This window comes from Octopus sinensis, linkage group LG4, assembly GCF_006345805.1.
Source record: "Octopus sinensis linkage group LG4, ASM634580v1, whole genome shotgun sequence".
Taxonomy (NCBI): domain Eukaryota; kingdom Metazoa; phylum Mollusca; class Cephalopoda; order Octopoda; family Octopodidae; genus Octopus; species Octopus sinensis.
In genome coordinates, this window is record NC_043000.1 from 51,618,915 (window position 1) to 51,638,914 (window position 20,000).

Below are 20,000 nucleotides of genomic sequence, written 5' to 3' on the forward strand. Positions count from 1 at the left end.
CTAATTCTTTTTTTTAATGATAGCTTTATGATTTAAGCAAGTTATTTTCTAAATAAGCATTTATGGAACTTCCCAACTCATTCATAAATGGTTTAGGTGTTAGGAGAATTATAGAAATAAGTCGAAATGTCTTTGGTTGCTGGATATCTTCATTCTTTGACAATAAAATAAGGTCCAAATATTCATAACTCTATACTAAAAACAACTTCTACAATAATTTTGTATAGCTTTTTTTTTCTTTTTTTTTTACAAAATACAACAAAGCATACCCATTAGTTTGAATCCTTTTTAAATCCATATCTTTCACTTTTCCATGCAAGCTTGCCCACAAATAATTCTGTCATGTTTAAAATTTTTCTCTTCAAATTAGTAACACTTTTCATCTTGAGTAGCTGTAGTCTGACTTTGAAGCATTTTCATATGTTGCTCTCCTTCATTCATCTTTCCTACCCTGCTGGCGCTCACCTTTTCCAATAGAATTTAATTCTAGAGGGATCGTTAAAATAACTATTATTGTTTCAATTCAGCAACAGAAATTTTGGTCCCTTCAATGGATCCAACCAATTCAAATGCTTGTAAGTACATGCCTTTGTTTTTTTTCAACTGGAATGCTAAATTTCCTCTCATAGATATAACAGTATACAAGTCTCCTGTTACGTGTTGTCCCTATTATCACCAGAAAAAAAAAAATGTGTTACGATTACTATTATTATTATTTGTTTCTTTAGAAAGTTTTTAGATTATATTTTTTTAGTTTTTGAATCAGTGAATGTTTTTCAAGAACAAATGCTTTCAGAAAGGGAGAATTTGAAAAAAAAAAAAAATCAAAGCATGCTATAAATGCAAGAAAAAAAAAAAATGGCACCATTCTCTAATTATTGGCTTTGAATTGTCCTTGTTGCAATCAGGAATTTGTTAGTATTTTGTAGCATGCTTCTTTCACTTAGAAAGTTTTATCCACCACTCCCATGCTATGCACAGCACCACTGTGCATATTGGATAAATAATAACAAAACAAAACAATACATCACGTACAGAAGAGCTATCAGCCAAACAAATATACATCGATCTGTAATTGCTAGGGTGTGGGGAAAATATAGAATCATTTGAATATTAGATCAATATATCATCAGATGTTTTGAGCCATCTCACCAAACAGTGCATCTCTTTCTGTCTCCTTCTCCCCTTTCCGTCTTTTATTCTCTCTCTCTCTTCTTTCTCTCCCTTACTGTCCCTGAAATTCTGCAGCAGATGAAAACAATATACAACGTATAAATTATTGATTGGGAAACTTATTTAATCTTAGGTACACTGCAATGCAACAAGTCCTTTCATAGAATACACAAGCTAGGATATAGAAAAAGATCCAAAATATTGGTCCATAACTGAGAAATACAAATATAAAGGATAAAGAATGAATTGTTGTTTTCAATTCTTTAATTCAAGAATTTTGCTATTCCAAGATAATTCAATCTTCTTTGGTTTAGAGAAAGGACAATTATTACATCTAATCCATCATCTATCTATCTGGAATTCTAGCAAATGAGAAACATGCTTTTTGTATCAATCAAGATGTTTAACAACTGGTCCTCTTGGTTTTAGAACTAAAAAATAACTTGATCTCTCATTTGTTGTTTTAAAGTTTTGCAACCTAATTACATGAACCAGAGCTAAATAGGTAACAGTTTTAGTAACAAGAACAGAATATCTTTTATTGAGTTTAATATTTTTTTAAAATCACTTTTAAGATGTGGGTTTTTTCATGTTAAATGAATTATCTTTTATTTTTCATTTTATGTACACTTTTTTTAATGACTTCACTCCACATTCTATAATTCTTAATTCTTATCTGAGTTATTCCACACCATTGGACTGTTGCCAAACACTACACTTTTTCGCATTGGATTCTTTTATTCTTGAATCCTGAATATCTTTCCATTTCACTAAGTAATCATGAAATAGACCCAGTACTAAAAACACACAGCTCTATAATCAAAAATATAAAGGTTTTATTTTGCTCCTCATTCATCTAATTTTTCTATTAGAACTTAGAATTTCACAAGAATGAAAGATGCACATATAAATTCATGTTATGTGTCATATAGTTGTTACATTCATTTTATTTTTAAATTTTGCTCACAGATACACATACATGCTCACATGCATATACATTTACCCATACATACACATTTTATCACATGAATGCATGCCGTTTCTTCTTAACTATTATAATTTCATCATGCCTTTCTTCTTTCTACACTCAAAAATTCTTGTATATCACTTTATTCACTTCTTTATTTCTTAAGTCAAGTCCCCCCAACCTGACATATACAATACACACGTGCATGTGTTCAAACGTACACATATTCCTTGGAAAATTACAAAAGTCAAAAAAAAAAGAAAGCCTTGTGTTCATTTACATACTCACCCATCTCAAAGCAACAAGCTTGCTGGAAATATATCACTGTTATGTTGTTCAATGCAGCAGCATCTTGTCTTTGTCATTTGCTACCTGTCACCCACTTTCATCATCCATCACATCTTCGTTATGATATGGCATGTTGTCATCATGTCATATTAGTTTCATTTGTAGTGTGTATTTTAGAAAGAGGGTGATGTGTTAGCTTTATCAATGTTTTGTGTTATAATTTGCTTGACCTTCTAGAATCTATAACTCACTGGTACCAATGTTGATAATTTCACCCGTCAATAATAATTTGTGACCTGTTCCCTTTGTCCCTTCACACATTACCCTCCTGCCGTGCACTTGTTTATCCTCTTTACAGCATACTGTCAATGGCATGCTGCAGATATTTAGCCAATCCATAATTATTTGTTGTGGTGGTTGTTGTTGTTTGTTTGTTTGTTTGTTTCCAGTGTTTATGATTCTAATTATTTATTTACATTGTAATTACATTTTTCTTCTTCTCCTCATTATTATTATCAACAGTATTATTCAAACCTAATTGGTGGAGGAGGGCACTTTGCCTTTTGCTTATAAAAGTATGTAAAATAATTTGCAGACTACACTATTATAATTTTTGTACCTTTATACCAACATAAGAAATTAATGAGTGCCCCTTAACAATTTAGAGTCAATTTTTAGTTTTGGAGTTCATATTCAGATTTTGTTACATTTGAATTCCATCATTTTGGAGTTGAAAAAATAAGTTCCAAGCTTATAAGGAGGCTGAGTCAATAGACTATTATCCCTCCTTTATTTATGTGAGGCCTTGTGCTTATCTGAGAAATCCTTGTTGTAAGAGAATACCTACAGTATTTAGCCTATTCTTCAAGATTCTGCATAAACCATTTAGCATTTAGATTACATAGTCAAATGTAATGCTTATTTATTCACATTGTTCTTTATCTCATGGCTTTAAGATTTTGATGATGTCATTATTTTTAAAATGACATTGTAGAGTAGTTGTGAGAGGCCAAATGTGACTGGTTTGAACTTAGAAGTAAAGTTCATTCTAAGTCATACAGACTCATCAGGGCTGGTTTCCCAGTTACCATGGCATATAAATTCCTCACCTGGATGGGACACCAATCCGTCACAGGATGACTCATTTTTGCCAGTAGAGTGGACTGGAGCAATGTTAAATGAAATGTTTTGCTCAAGAACACATGTTGCCTGGTCCAGGAACTGAAACCACAATCTTACGATCATGAGTCTAACACACTGACCACTAAGCTATGCACCTCCACTTGAACTTAAAACAGGTAGGATACTTTGGTTAGTTATGCCTGGTTTTAATGTTAAAGGATTCACAATTCTGTTGAGACTGAACTTAATCTTTTATTATCTATTCATGGTTGACAAAACACCAGTAATATGTAGTGAGACAGGAAAGATCTGTCACACTACAAATATATTAGAACAGTTCTCTATGCTCATTTGTCATTGAGTGAAGAATTTAATGCACACTTCAGCTTCTTGTCTTTTGATGAAAGTGAAGGAAATAGAGAATGTAGTGTCACCTTGATTGCAGACTAGTAACACCGACCCCCACTAGTAATATATTAGGGATGATTTAGTCAACTGCATCAAACTTTGTTTAGCTCACAGGGGAAAAACATAATTTTTGTAGTTACATATAATTTTAAAATCATTATTGCTAACATTTTTGTTATGGCTGTTTATTGTATCTATTATATTTTTTAAGGCAGTGAACTAACAGAACCATTAGTGTATTGGCTCAAAGAGCTGAGAGAGACATTTCTAATGCTTTACATTCTGATTTCAAATCCTGCTGAGATCAACTTTGTCTTTCACCCTTTTGGGGTTGATAAAGTAAAGTACCAATCAAGGCAGGGATTGGTGTAACCAACACTCTCCCACTAAAATTGATGTAATTGTGCTAACATCGAAAACAATTGTTTTAGGAAATTACTTTTCATAAAAGAAATTATTTATTCCAACTTTATGCTCTGAGTTCAAATTATACTGAGGTCAGCTTTGCCTTTCATCTGTTTGGAGTTGATAAAACAAGTACTAATTGAGCACTAGGGTCAATGTAATTGACTAGCCCTACTCCTGCCAAATTTCAGGCCTTTTGCCTACAGTAGAAAGAATCATTATATAATTCTTGGAGTGGCAAAATTGTTAGGGTTCTTTATATTCTGAGTTCAAATCCTGTTCAAATCCTTTGTTTTTCATCTGAGTTTCAATAAGTACCAGTAAAATACTTGGTAGATTTTGTTGGCAACATTCATTCCCCAAATTCAAAACCTTGTGACTATTTTAGGAATAATAATTATTATTTTGTTGCTTTATTATTACTATTATTAATATTATTATTATTATTATTGAGTGAGAGAGCAGTTCATGCCATCAAAGTGACACTGGGGTAAAATATACGAAGCCCAATATACCCATCATGACTACCCGTCTGATAAAGGTACACCAGGCACATGCATCACAACCATATGTGCGCGACATGGTGATCTCATATCAAGATAAACAGCACATGACCTTGCAGGTGGGGCCCAGTTAGAATTTTCTTCAGGTTGAGTAGCCCATCCCGCTCAAACGGTCCCTGAATAAGGGTTGCTTAAGGATGTTGAAAGAACCACCCATGTTTCCAGAGGTGAACTATTCAAACCCCAAAGAATCCCTCTCTATTATTATTATTATTATTATTATTATTATTATTATTATTATGTTGTTGTTGTTGTTGTTCATATTATGTTATTACTACTACTACTACTACTACTACTTGTTTCTTTTGTTCTTATTATTTATGATGAACATTACAAAAGATAATGAAACCAACAAAACAAGTTTAAGAAATTTAAATATTGAAATGTTTCCTTGGTTCTGTCTTAGTAAATATTTTTTTGTTTTCATATTCTGGTAAACTATTTAAAGTATATAACTCTAGCCTCAAATATAGATTTTTCTTGGTTTCTTCATTTAAAAATTTTCTAATTTGATATATTTTCCCATTTCCTTGCTTAGATTTTTTTTGGCATGTTTTTAGTATTATTACTATTATTTTGTTTTTATTAATGTTTTCGATCGCATTTGTGAATGTTGGAACATAGGTTTGAAAAATTTCAGCTCAAAATATGTATTTTCATCATAAGAAACTTTCTCTTCATGTTTAATGCATAATTCTTCAACTGTACACATATCTCAAGAAGAAATTGCATTGTATGAAGTCGTATATTCAATTCACTTCGTTTTTTTTTCTTCCTTTTTCTTTTAAATTTTAATCAAAACATCAAGAAGTAGTAAAGAAAAGTTTATGTTATTGACATGTTTGTTTTTATTTCCTGATTTATTATTATTATTATTACTATTATTATTATTATTATTATTATTATTATTATTATTATTATTATTATTATTGAAACTTTGCACACCTGAGACAAATGTTCTTCAGTTGAGATGACTTCATAAAGAATATACACAGAAACCTTATTACAAAGAATATGTTAAAATACTGAAAATATATCTCATGGAATATATGCCATATGTATATAAAGAGTGAGTGGCAGGATCAAAGTTGGAAGGTAGCATTATAGTCTAGTGTATTAAAAGAGAGAAATAGAAAATGAAATATATTAATGAAAACTTAGATACAAAAAAAAATGGAAGTTGCATCATTTTTGAAATTACATTGTCCTTAAATATATGTATATGTGTATGCACAGAATATATGTGAATATTAATGCTTTTATAAAATATCCATATATATATATATATATATATATATATATATATATATATATATATACACATACATATATATGTATGTATGTATCATCATCGTTTAGCATCCACTTTCCATGCTAGCATGGGTTGGACGGTTCAACTGGGGTCTGGGAAGCCAGAAGGCTGCACCAGGCCCAGTCTGATCTGGCAATGTTTTTACGGCTGGATGCCCTTCCTAATGCCAACCACTCCGTGAGTGTAGTGGATGCTTTTTACGTGCCATCAACACAGGTGCCAGACGAGGCTGGGAAACGGCCACGATTGGATGGTGCTTTTTACGTGCCACCAGCACGGAGGCCAGGCGAGGCTGGCAACGGCCACGGTCGGATGGTGCTTTTTACGTGCCACCGGCACAGAGGCCACTCGAGGCGGTATGTATATAAATAAGTATATATATATATATATATATACGAGGGTGAGTCAAAAAGTAATGTCATTATGTTTAGGGCGGGTATAATTACCAACACAAGAACATGTATCATACATCAAAATGAAGCTGGTCTTCTGGATCTCATCTCTACATCTCAACATAGTCACCATTTCTCTCAATAGCAATGTTTCAAAGAGATGATAGTCCATTAATGAAGAAGTGAAAACTGTAGTGCAGAAGTGACTCAAAGAACAGCCAACAGAATTTTATAGGGCAGGGATACATGCTCTCATTCGAAGGTGGAAATAGGGATGTGATCCAGAGAGAACCAGCTTCATTTTGATGTATGATACATGTTCCTGTGTTGGTAATTATTCCTGTCCTAAACAAAATGGCATTACCTTTTGACTCACCCTTGTATGTATATATATATATATATATATATAGGTATATGAATATTTATGTATGTTTATTTTCTGTGAATGTTTTTCTGTGAATGATAGCAGTTATATATTTCCCAGATGCATTTGCTATGCTAAGCAGAATAATGTCTTTGCCTCTCGCCAACCTCTGCCAACCTCTCTCACCAACCTCTGACAATCTTTCTTGCCAACCTCCGAAAACCTCACTCGCCAACCTCCAACAATCTCTCCCTCCTCCAGCTGACAGTTTTTTTTTGTACTTTTTCATGATGTAAAATACACCTTTTGTGGCAGTTATAATGAAATTGTCTCCTTATATCAGAGTAATAAGACGTTTCAATAAAACATCTTTACCCCTGGGAATTACCAGGTACACCAGCTAGTGTATATATGTATATATATATATATGCATGTATATTTATATATGCATATATATATATATATATATATATATATATGTATGGGCATGAACATGAAGTTCATTATAGAACACCCTGACATAACAGGATCGCTATCACTACTTGACTTCAAACTATTGACTGTCTGCATATAAATAGGCATATATACTCATATATATATATAGATATAGATATAAATGCATATATATACATATAAAAGCATATATGTATATATATTATTTATCTAGTATGTTTATTTAGAGTATCCATATTTATCTGCTTGTCTGTTTACCTATATTCCTCTCTGTGTGTGTATACATATAGATACACACACACAGAGGAATATAGGAAGACAGACAGCAGATAAATATGGAAACTCTAAATAAACATACTAGATAAATATATATATATATATATATATACATATATGCATTTATATGTATATATATATATATATATATATATATATATATTATATGAGTATATATGCCTATTTATATACAGTCAGTCAATAGTTTGAAGTCAAGTAGTGATAGCGATCCAGTGATGTCAGGGTGTTCTATAATGTATGCATACATACATACATATATATATATATAAATATATATGCATATATCTCTAGCTCTCTCTCTCTCTCTCTTTCTCCCTCTCTTTCTTTCTCTCTCTCTCTCTCTCTCTGTATATGTATGTATGTATATATGTATATTTGACTAACATTTCAAAATGTCATTTAAATTTGATTTCGGAAGAGTATTTAACCTAAAACTATTAATAAATTATAAATGATCTCTCATGGATTTAACATTACTAAAGTGTTTCGTGTCTGTAATCACTAATTTTGAAATCAATGCAAATAATCAACTCATTGATGGGAAATGGATAGTTCATCACTCGTTAACTCATAGAATGTATGATTATATTTTATATCTTATAATTAAGTTGTTTGCATATTAGTAGGATCAGAAGTTATATGCCAATACCAGTAATTAGTTATTATAGAATCTCTTTCATCTTATAAGTCTCTTTGAGAACAAAACTGAAACTTAGGACCGTGACTGCTTTCAGAATTAACCCTTTAGCATTCAGATTATTTTGTTGAATATAATGATTGTTTATTTACATTGTTTTGAATTAATCATGTATTATTTTGAAGCTTTGAGATCTTGATGATGTAATCAATTTCTTTTAGACTGGCATTGCATGGTTGGTGTAAGAAGCTGGATTTGGCCAGTTTAAACATAAAACAATATTTGAGCCTGATACGGGCAGTCTATATACTAAAGGGTTAATTTTATTGTAAAATGTCTAAATGTCAGAGATGAGATGGTGTTAGTAAAATTCTTTATTTTCAGACTTAAGAGCACCTTATATTTGGAGATAAAAAGAATTTTGAATAGTAACATCTGCACAGTGTTTTGAGTATTTTGATTATCAGGTGTCTTATTCTTGTATTTTGTGTACTTAATACAAGACTGGATTTGAATTAAGAACCTTTAATTTGAAACTAAAGCTAATAATGTTCTTACACACTAGACCATGTGCTGATGCTCCCATATCATCATTGCTGAAGTAATTGTGTTGCTTATATTTACCTTTCAGTAATATCACCTACACTGAGTTAATGTTAGCAATGGGTGTTCTGATTGGATTACCAATATGCCTTATATGTACTGCTTTGATTATTTTTTTTAAACTTTACCCTTCACGTTTTATTAATTGCATAAACTTCATACTATAGTAGTGTTTTGTTTACTTTTGTCATATGTTTTATGTTCAGCGATTTCTGACTGATTTATTATTTTAATTAACTCTGTTATCTCAATCCAATATGGCAATATTGATGTCAGTACATGAGCTGAAATGATAAATTACTTGGCTAAATGCCTCTCATCACTTAATGTTTTTGTATTAGAATTCCACATTGGTCAACTTCACCTTTCATGCCTTTAGGGTAAAGGAAATATGTCAGTAATCTGCTAGGTTGATCCAACTGATTCCCTACTGGAATTTTTTTTTTGTTACCATATTTCTGTGGAAATACAGCACTTTTGTTTCAATCAATCTTAGGAAATAATGAAAAATCCAGTAAAATAACTTTATCATTATTAAGCTGGTGTTTAGAACAAAAATTCATGAAAATTTGTTGAAAGGTTTTGATTTAAATCACTTTAGAATAGGAAGTTTGTATTATAAATCTAGGGCTTGTCTCAGGTGGGTTGGTATCAAAAAAGTTAATATTGATAGTTAATAAGAACATGGCATCTTTTACTTGTTTATGAAGTATACTGTATATCTTGTTTTTTTTTCTGCATGAAAGTCAAGAAATTGCTTTGGTTTCTCTCCAAGAAAAAAAAAAAAATTCAGTGATTTTTTTTTTCATATGCAGAGCAAAGAAAGAAAAATCAGAATGTTTTTGATCAAATTTGCCATTCCTGTTAGTATATTTGTTTGGTTTATTATTCCCCACCACCTCTTGAGATTGCAACTTTGTCTATAATTTTTATCATCAATCAGCTGATTTTGGAACTGTAATATGGCTAATTATCTCTGGAAATATCACAGCTATGCAATGCTGAGATTCTCTGCTAATGAGATAAATGTCTTATTTAAGAAATCCTAATTCCCAAGCAGCTACTGTTCATAGCATCTGTCTAGAGTGAGATTGACTACTAATGAGATGCATATCTTTCAGAGCGCCATCTAAGTATTAACCCACTGTAATAAGTTTCTATCGATAAAATGAAGAATCTGAAACGGTTTAGCAAATTAATTAACCAATTGAGAGAAATTGAAAAATACATTCATACATAAGGAAACACTTTTAGTATCTGCATCATTTCATCTCTTTCAATTACAGGAACACACATAACAGTACCATTTGTCATAAAACAAGATTGCTAAATTAAGAAGCCCTGTTTATCTTTGCTTAATCAAGGTATATTGCAGAGAGCGAACCATTTAAATGCTGACAAGGAATCCTAGATATAAAAATAAGCAAAATAACTTAGTGGAACTGAGATAGGCTTCCTGCTGATTAGACTTCTTTTGAAATTTATTACAGGTCTTTTGTATTTAAAGTGCTATACCAAAGTGACTGTCAGAAGTGCTAGATGTTTTGACAATGTTACATAAGATAAAGTGTCATCCTAACTACATAGAGATTTAACTTTCAGTTTCTTAATGTCCAATAATCAGAGCTTAACCAAGACATAAATGATTTCACTTAGAATTAACATTATTGTATAATTAACATGGCAGTTGGAAACATTATCTGACATGCTTTTTTCTGATTAAAAACTGAATTAACATAGTTGGTTCCCATTTTAAGATTATTGTTAGGACCCAGGTCATCCCACACAGAGAGTTGATGAAAGGAAATCCAGCCATGACCATCTCATTTTCTTCAGACTGCATTATACAGTAAGATCTTCATTTTAAAGACCATATGGTATGATTGAAGGGATATTTAGCCACTATTTCTAGCTGGTTGAGTGACCAAGTATAGGTTTACTTCTTGGCTTTCAGTCAGCAAGCATGAAGGCTTGTAGCTTAGTGTTTTGGGTATTTGGCTCACAATCATAATTTCATGAATTTGATACTCAGTGGTTCATTGTGTCCTTGAGCATGTCACTTTATTCCACATTGCTCCACTCAGCTGGCAAAAATGAGTAGCCCCTATATTTCAAAGGGCCAGCTTTGACACAATGTGTCACACTGAATCTCTCTGAGAACTGCATTAAGGTTATGCATGTCTGCAGAATGCTCAGCCACTTGCATGTCAATTTCATGAGCAAGCTGTTCCATTGATCAGATCAACTGGAACATCTGTCATCATAACTGAGTGAGTGCCAGACAGCGAGTATTTGTCAAGGGGTTGTCTAATTTATTAGAATAATCAGTTTGTCCTCCATAACAAAGCAGTTCAGCAAAAGAGACTGAAAAAATTAGTAGTAGCTTTATAAAAAGGTGTAAGTACTAGGGTCAATTTGTTTGACTAAACCCTTCAAGGCAGTGCCCTAACATGGCTGTTGTCCAATGACTAAATCAAGTAAAAGATAAAAGATATCATCATCATTGTTTAATGTCTGCTTTCCATGCTGGCATGGGTCGAACGGTTTGACTGAGGACTTGCAAGCCAATAGGCTACACCAGGCTCCAATCTGATCTGGTAAGGTTTCTACATCTTGATGCTCTTCCAAATGCCAACCACACTGAGTGTGTAGTGGGTGCTTTTACATGTCACTGGCATGGGAGCCAGTCAGAAGGCACTGGCATTTGTATAAATGTATGATAAAATAGTGGCCCAGAGACATGATTCAATAACAGAAGAAGAGTTTGATTGATGATCCAGGCAACATCACCACCCAATTATGTAAATAGAAATATAACAAAAGAAAAAAAAACAGCATTAAAATATAAATAAATAAAAGTAAAGCTGCTTGTTGAATCTTTTGGGCTGAAATATAATGAAAAAGCAGAGAAGAATCTAAATGGAAATCCCAATCGAATTAATGTATTCAAATATTCAAATGAGCTTTGCTTAAATCTCTGATGTTAATTCTCACATCAAGTCTCTATCCTTCACTCTTGTGAGGCGTATGCCTGATTCTTAAGTCTGATACATCATAGTTTTAGACAATTATTCAGTGATATGTCACGAATCAGTGAGCTTGTTATCCTGTCACTTTAGAGACACAAGTCAATTAGAAGAGCAATTAGGTTTTTCATGAAAATAGCTATGATGTGTTGTGTTGGCTAGTGAGTATGGTAGGAGTTGTGGTCAGTTTTATATGATTGAGTGAAGAAACAGAGGATATTATTTGTCAGGAGCCAACCAAATTTCCACTAAACTTTCACAATAAAACAAAGACTGTCTGATCAATATCATCAGAAAATCAATGATAACATTGATGGATTTTATAATTGGAACTTTCTGAAGCAAAGCTATTTGCTGTCAGTTTAGGTGCAAAGAGTTACCTATTTCTTCCAATCTTTCTCAGTATCATTAATATTTTAAATTCTCTTTTACTTGCTTTATTTAATTGTTTTTCTTTTTTTAACTTTATAGATAACTACATAGGGCTTATGTATGATCAAAAAATCATATTCATAAATATCCTCTGTCAATCTAAACTTAGAATTTCTCTTTATATAAATAGGAAACTCAAACATCATCCTCATCATTATCATCATTGTCATTTAATGTCCTTGTTCCAAGCTGCTCTGGATCAGACAGTTTGATAGGATCAAAGTACTACATAATGTCCCTGTCATGCTTTCTATAGCAGACTCCCGTTCATTATACCTATTTCTTTATTACCCACAAGGGGCTAAACACAGGGGGGACAAACAAGGACAGACATAGGTATTAAGTCGATTACATTGACCTCAGTGCGTAACTGGTACTTAATTTATCGATCCTGAAAGGAACAGTCGACCTCAGTGGAATTTGAACTCACAACATAACGCACAGGAAATACCGCTAAGCATTTTGCTCGGCATGCTAATGTTTCTGCCAGCTTGCCGTTCATTATACCAACCACTTAACATTTTCTCTGGGTCCTTTTTATTTAATGCCACCAGCACTACTAAGGTAACCATGCAGCTTCACAAGATTACGAATCCTAAGGCAGGTGACTTTATGCTCAGAGATGAGACATTAAAATATGAGTGAAGCCCTCCTTGGTGCCCCTTAGCACATGGCATCCCGGTTTACTGCCCAAGTCACCAGTTCCTTGAGCTGGCTCTATGTGTGTGTGTATAATTTCATTTATTTATTTCATTTACTTGTTTCAGTCGCTTGACTGCGGCTATATATGTATATATATGTATGTGTGTGTATGTATATATATAGATATATATATATATATATATATATATATATATATATATATATATATATATACACATATATATATACTACGCTCTCAGAGTGGTTGGCATTAGGAAGGGCATCCAGCTGTAGAAACACTGCCAGATCAGACTGGAGCCTGGTGCAGCCTTCTGGCTTCCCAGATCTCCGGTCGAACCGTTCAACCCATGCTAGCATGGAGAACAGACGTTAAACGATGATGATGATGATGATCTTTATACATATATATACATACATCTATATATATACATATATCTATATACATATATTTATATGCATATATTTGTATACATTTACATATATATATATATATATATATATATATATATATATAATTGATCAAAATAAAATAAAAACATGATGCGAAGGACTCAGCGGTACATATGTTTCGGGCCTTTATTAGACAGATTTATAACAATGCATAATGTATGTCTGTGGCCTTCTTCAGCCGCGCACAACAGCTTCCACAAGGACATGTGTTACATCAAAATTCTTGGTTGGGGATGCAAATCCTCTCATTCACGTACGACATAATGCGGCAGCAGCATAGAGTTGAAGCGTCCATCTCTTTCTTCTCTCAATGTAGAATGAGGAAAATTGGATGTTGAGGTAATGTAATAAATAAATACATATATAGAGGTGAAGATGGAGGGGCGAGAGTTCGGGACGAGGGATAAAAAATGTATAAAAAGTGTAAGTATAGAATAATATAAAAATGTAGAGGATAAAGGGTTGTAAGTAGATGTAAAGGGGGTATAAAGAAATATAAAGTAAAATAGAAATAGAAATAAAAGTAAAAAAACCTGATAAAACATGATAAAAGTGTAAAAGAATGTAAAGATAAGGGATGTATAGAGGTTATGGACCAAGCATGGTGGTCAGGAGATTGATAAAATTTAGTTGTAGAATTGTCAGTACATCAACAGTTTCGTCTGGGGACTTAATGCGTTGTAAATCAGAGCTGATGAGCATTTAATCTGGTTCCTTGAATTAAATGGACTTCTAGTACATACATATCATCATGGATATATACACCCACATACACGCGTACATATACGCCTCCAAGCCTATAAGCATACACACGCACTCGCGTGTAAACACGTACATAAAACACACACGCACCCACACGCACGCGCGTACACACACATACATACAACAGAATATCCGCATATATACACGGACATTACGCGCGTACACGCTCACATGTATATACGCACGCCCATCACTACATACACACACGTATATGCCCACGCCTCTAGGTCCAGGTATAAGATATTAAAGGATGTGTATAAGAACGTATGTAAAGAATCCCGTACTCATGTCAATACGCGCACGCACACACGGCTGTGTGTCCGTATGTGCGTGCACATATACCCTCATATACACACACAGAGACACACGCGCACATGGGTATAGCTATAAGATATCGAAGTATGCATGTACATATATGCGCGTGCATATGTATGTATGCGTATACACACGTACGCGGACGCTCGTATATTCAAAAGGTGGATCCATAGGTAAGTAAATAAACATATATAGAGGTGTAAAGCGATAAGTTAAGGGTAAGAATGAGGGTAAGGGTAAAGATTAGAAATAAAAAATACAGTATAAAATAAGAAATACAATGTAATAGTTAGAAATGAAGTATAAGAATTATAAAAATTATAAGAGTTAAGGTAAGGGATGAAAATGAAAATGAGAATAAATGGAAGTAGAATAAAAGTAAAAATAAAATTAAAAATAAAAATAAAAATAAATGGAAGTAGGATAAAAGTAAAAATAAAAGTAAAAATAAAAATAAAATAAAATAAGATAAAAATATAATTTTGTAAAGTTTAACATGAGATGAAGGTGGTTGAAAGTTAGAGGTGGTGTGTTAAACGTAGGGGCGGGCGGGGGGAACTGAAAATTGGAAGGGTGGGAAGTGGCGTTTGGCGGTGTGCGTTCAACATCTGAGTTAGAAATGTGAAAGGGTATAGATATAGGGGATTAAAGAGACTACATAGGGAGGATATGGGTGTAGGAGAAGAAATATTTAGGGAAAAGAAGTCATATATGGGAGACAAAATTTGTATATATAGGGGGAAAATGCAGGGAACCCTATATGCACGTACACACACACACACACACGCACATGTACATATATATGTATATGTACACATACGTACACGTATGTGCACATACATACGCACACACACACACACATACACACATATACACGGCACATATAGGAAAGCGGCGCGGATGCGCGGTGGACGGGTGTGGGTGGAGGAAATTGCATGGGGGAGTTGGTATAAGACCAAGCATTGTAGTATTTGAAAGTATTAATAAGTTTATGTATACAGGATGGTTTGAACTCTGACCTTTTGTTAATAAGATTGTGTTGTCTTTGAATTTCAAGATGTTAAGGAGTTCTACACAGCATAGTTGGCATCCTGCTCTATTATTTAAATAAGGTGCAGCTGATCCGATGATGGACCATCTGAGTTTGAAGCCTATGCATTTGTCTTTTAATTCCCAAATTCTTTTAGAGAGGGAGGTGCTGTTAGCCTTATGTCTGTGTCTCAGCGAGGACCGGTGGTTGTAGTATCTGGATTTCCAGGAGGTTGAGCAACCAATATAGGTGAGTGTGTTAAACTGAGTACTCACCTCACATGAGTATATTACGTTTTTCGCCCTACATCGCCCTGCAGCGGGCACTCTGTGCACATCTGCAGTTGCATTGCATTGCATTGTTCGGTCGTGTGCTGCTAATCCCAGGCGGAGGTGTTGCAATACGAGTGGGGGCGTTGGTATCCTCCTGGTTGTTGATGGGTGTAGTATTTCCTCTGTTGTGTTGGCGGGTGTTATTACTAACTGTTTGGGTAGTATGGCTGCCAGTCTGGTTATATTGTCTACTGTCTGGATGAGGGGGGTTCTGTTGGTCGCTATGGTTTGCTCTTGATCTAGCTGTTCTAATATTAATATAGTTATGTTTAGCTATGAGGCAGCTCATGTTGGGCAGGGTAGAGTAGGAAATCCTAATAGTTTTGTTGGAGAAGATACTTCTATACTTGTGGTGGGTGGGAAGTTGTTGGAAATTATAGAGAATATTCTCTTACATAACTTACCCCTAACTGCTAAGTTGAAAGGTATGTTGAACCATATATATTTGCGTAATCTACTATTATCCCTTCTATTTCTCCTAATAGGATCTATATTGCTCTCGTCGGGAGGGTTACTATTGTGTGCTGTTCTATTAGTTCGCCTATTTCCTATACGTTGTTTGGAGTTTAAATTAGAATTATCGCTAGTGTGAGTTGAGTGCTGAGTTCAATTATAATTGGGAGTCTTATGGCCGACGGACGCTCCGGGTGGTCTACATATGATATTCTCTGGTTATACCCGGCACTATAGAGAGCCTGGTTGTAGTGTTGTGCATGATTATTGAAAATTTCTCTATTAGAGGATAGTTTTGTCAGTCTGTCTGAGATGGCTTGGACCGTGGTGCTAATTATACAGGGTGGATGTTGGAAGAGGTATGGATGTATTTGGTAGTTTCTTCTGGTTTCCTATACGGGTAGTGAAGGTGCTTATTCAAATCTAACGTAACATCTAAGAAGTTTACTATTTTAGTATTGGTCATAAATTCTAGTTTAAGATTGAAGGATTTGAAAAAAAGCCTGATCTTTTTCCTAATTCTTTCTAGTTTACTCCTATTGTTGGTGGGGTATATGAAGAGAGCGTCGTCTCTGTATAGACCCCCCTGAAGATCCGGTACCTCGGAGAAAAGCTTCTTGAGCAGGTAGGCCCCGACCAAGTCAGTCACCTGAGCTGAATCGCTCGAGCCCATAGCCACATCGAAATTGTCGGGGGTATCGGATCTGGTCCAGAGTCTACCGTCGAATTCTATTATGGTTTTTCTAGCTAATAGAATTATGTCAATTTTTTCTCTGTCTATGAGTGAAAGGTTGCGGGCAAAAATAAGGGATTTGTTAAGTAAGATGGGGGATATACTGGCGTAGTAGCTAGCTATGTCGAATTGGATGAATGAGTAGTCGGGCCTATTGTGATAGTGTTAACCATTCTAGCACATCGTTGGTGTTAATCCATAGTTGGAGTGGGATGTGGGGTTTGATGTGTGGGATCACCCTGTCCAGGATGGTCTTGCTAAGTCTGCCGATATCCGATTTAGTCGGACAGATTAATCGTACTCCTACACTATCTGGGAAGTCTTTCTTATGGTCTTTAATAGTAATTTTGGGTACTTGTGGTTTAATAGGTTCTGTTCTGTCCAGGAGGTCTAATTTGCTCATAACTTCCTTGATTTTGTAGTTAATTTCCTTAAGGTTATCCGTAGAAGTAGTTTTATACTTTTTGCTAAGTTCCTCATGATGAGCGATTTGTAGGTTTGGTAGTCTAGCCTATACCAGTTCCCAGTCTTGTCGGCGGGTATGATAAGACTATCATCGTTCCTAAGTGAAAGCAGGAAATCTTTAAGGCTCCTTAAGTGGGTGTTGGAAATGGTCTTATGTTTACTAATGTTGATGTTGGTAATGAGGTCGATTAAGTCTTTTTCAAAATTTTCCAGTGCATAGTTAGAGGGTGGGTTTCTTCTGCTTTTAAATATCTTCCTGTGTGCTATTTCTTCTTGGTTAGAGTTGGGGTTGCTTTTCTCCGGGTTATCGAAATGGTAGGCCGCCCACCTGATTCTTCTAATAAAGTCTGTGGTCCGGTGGATGAGAGTCGTCGTGTAAGTTTTGTCGGAGTGGAGAGGTATGTCCTTGGGGGAGAAGTTTGTGTGAATCCTTTGAATCTTCATGCTTGGGTTCGTCAAGTACTAAAGGTTGTCGCGGTTACGTGGGATCAGATCCTAGTGACAACGTAGGTGAGTTGAGTATAGAAATTCGGGGTGAGTACTTGATAATTATAAGCACCTGTGTATACCGTTTGGTGGTGTAGGTGGTGGAGTAAATTGATCAAAATAAAATAAAAACATGATGCGAAGGACTCAGCGGTACATATGTTTCGGGCCTTCATTAGACAGATTTGGTTGCTCAACCTCCTGGAAATCCAGATACTACAACCACCGGTCCTCGCTGAGACACAGACATAAGGCTAACAGCACCTCCTTCTCTAAAAGAATTTGGGAATTAAAAGACAAATGCATAGGCTTCAAACTCAGATGGTCCATCATCGGATCAGCTGCACCTTATTTAAATAATAGAGCAGGATGCCAACTATGCTGTGTAGAACTCCTTAACATCTTGAAATTCAAAGACAAACACAATCTTATTAACAAAAGGTCAGAGTTCAAACCATCCTGTATACATAAACTTATTAATACTTTCAAATACTACAATGCTTAGGTCTTATACCAACTCCCCCATGCAATTTCCTCCCACCCGGTGCAACCTGTCGGCTCCAGCACATCCCGCTTTCCTATATGTGCGTGTATATGTGTATGTGTGTGTGTGTGCGTATGTATGTGCACATACGTGTACGTATGTGTACATATACATATATATGTACATGTGCGTGTGTGTGTGTGTGTACGTGCATATAGGGTTCCCTGCATTTTCCCCCTATATATACAAATTTTGTCTCCCATATATGACTTCTTTTCCCTAAATATTTCTTCTCCTACACCCATATCCTCCCTATGTAGTCTCTTTAATCCCCTATATCTATACCCTTTCACATTCTAACTCAGATGTTGAACGCACACCGCCAAACTCCACTTCCCACCCTTCCAATTTTCAGTTCCCCCCGCCCGCCCCTACGTTTAACACACACCTCTAACTTCAACCACCTTCATCTCATGTTAAACTTTACAAAATTATATTTTTATCTTATTTTTTTTATTTCTATTTTTACTTTTATTTTTACTTTTATCCTACTTCCATTTATTTTTATTTTATTTTAATTTTTTTTTACTTTTATTCTACTTCCATTTATTCTCATTTTCATTTCATCCCTTACCTTAACTCTTATAATTTTTATAATTCTTATACTTCATTTCTAACTATTACATTGTATTTCTTATTTTATACTGTATTTCTTATTTCTAATCTTTACCCTTACCCTCATTCTTACCCCTAACTTATCGCTTTACACCTCTATATATGTTTATTTAACTTACCTATGGATCCACCTTTTGAATATACGAGCGTCCGCGTACGTGTGTATACGCATACATACATATGCACGCGCATATATGTACATGCATACTTCGATATCTTATAGCTATACCCATGTGCGCGTGTGTCTCTGTGTGTGTATATGAGGGTATATGTGCACGCACATACGGACACACAGCCGTTGTGCGTGCGCGTATTGACATGAGTACGGGATTCTTTACATACGTTCTTATACACATCCTTTAATATCTTAACCTGGACCTAGAGGCTGTGGGCATATACGTGTGTGTATGTAGTGATGGGCGCGCGTATATACATGTGAGCGTGTATGCGCGTAATGTCCGTGTATATATGCAGATATTCTGTTGTTTGTATGTGTGTGTACGCATGTGCGTGTGGGTGCGTGTGTGTTTTTTATGTCGTTTTTACACGCGAGTGCGTGTGTATGCTTATAGGCTTGGAGGCGTATATGTACGCGTGTATGTGGTGTGTATTATCCATGATGATATGTATGTACTAGAAGTCCATTTAATTCAAGGAACCAGATTAAATGCTCATCAGCTCTGATTTACAACGCATTAAGTCCCCAGACG

The 20,000-nt window shown here is 34.6% G+C and overlaps 1 protein-coding gene across 12 annotated transcripts in view; it reads left to right on the forward strand.

Annotated features, from left to right (window-relative positions):
• Positions 1 to 20,000, forward strand: part of LOC115210389 (bone morphogenetic protein 1) — a 2,987,986-nt gene that overhangs the window by 2,705,285 nt on the left and 262,701 nt on the right. For 10 of the 12 annotated variants that reach the window (XM_029778966.2, XM_029778967.2, XM_029778974.2 and 7 more), the window contains one exon: positions 528 to 575. The exons of the other annotated variants lie outside the window; for them this stretch is intronic. In XM_029778966.2, coding sequence (XP_029634826.1) covers positions 528 to 575 — 48 coding nt within the window. The remainder of the gene's footprint in view (positions 1 to 527; positions 576 to 20,000) is intronic. 12 annotated transcript variants of the gene reach the window in all.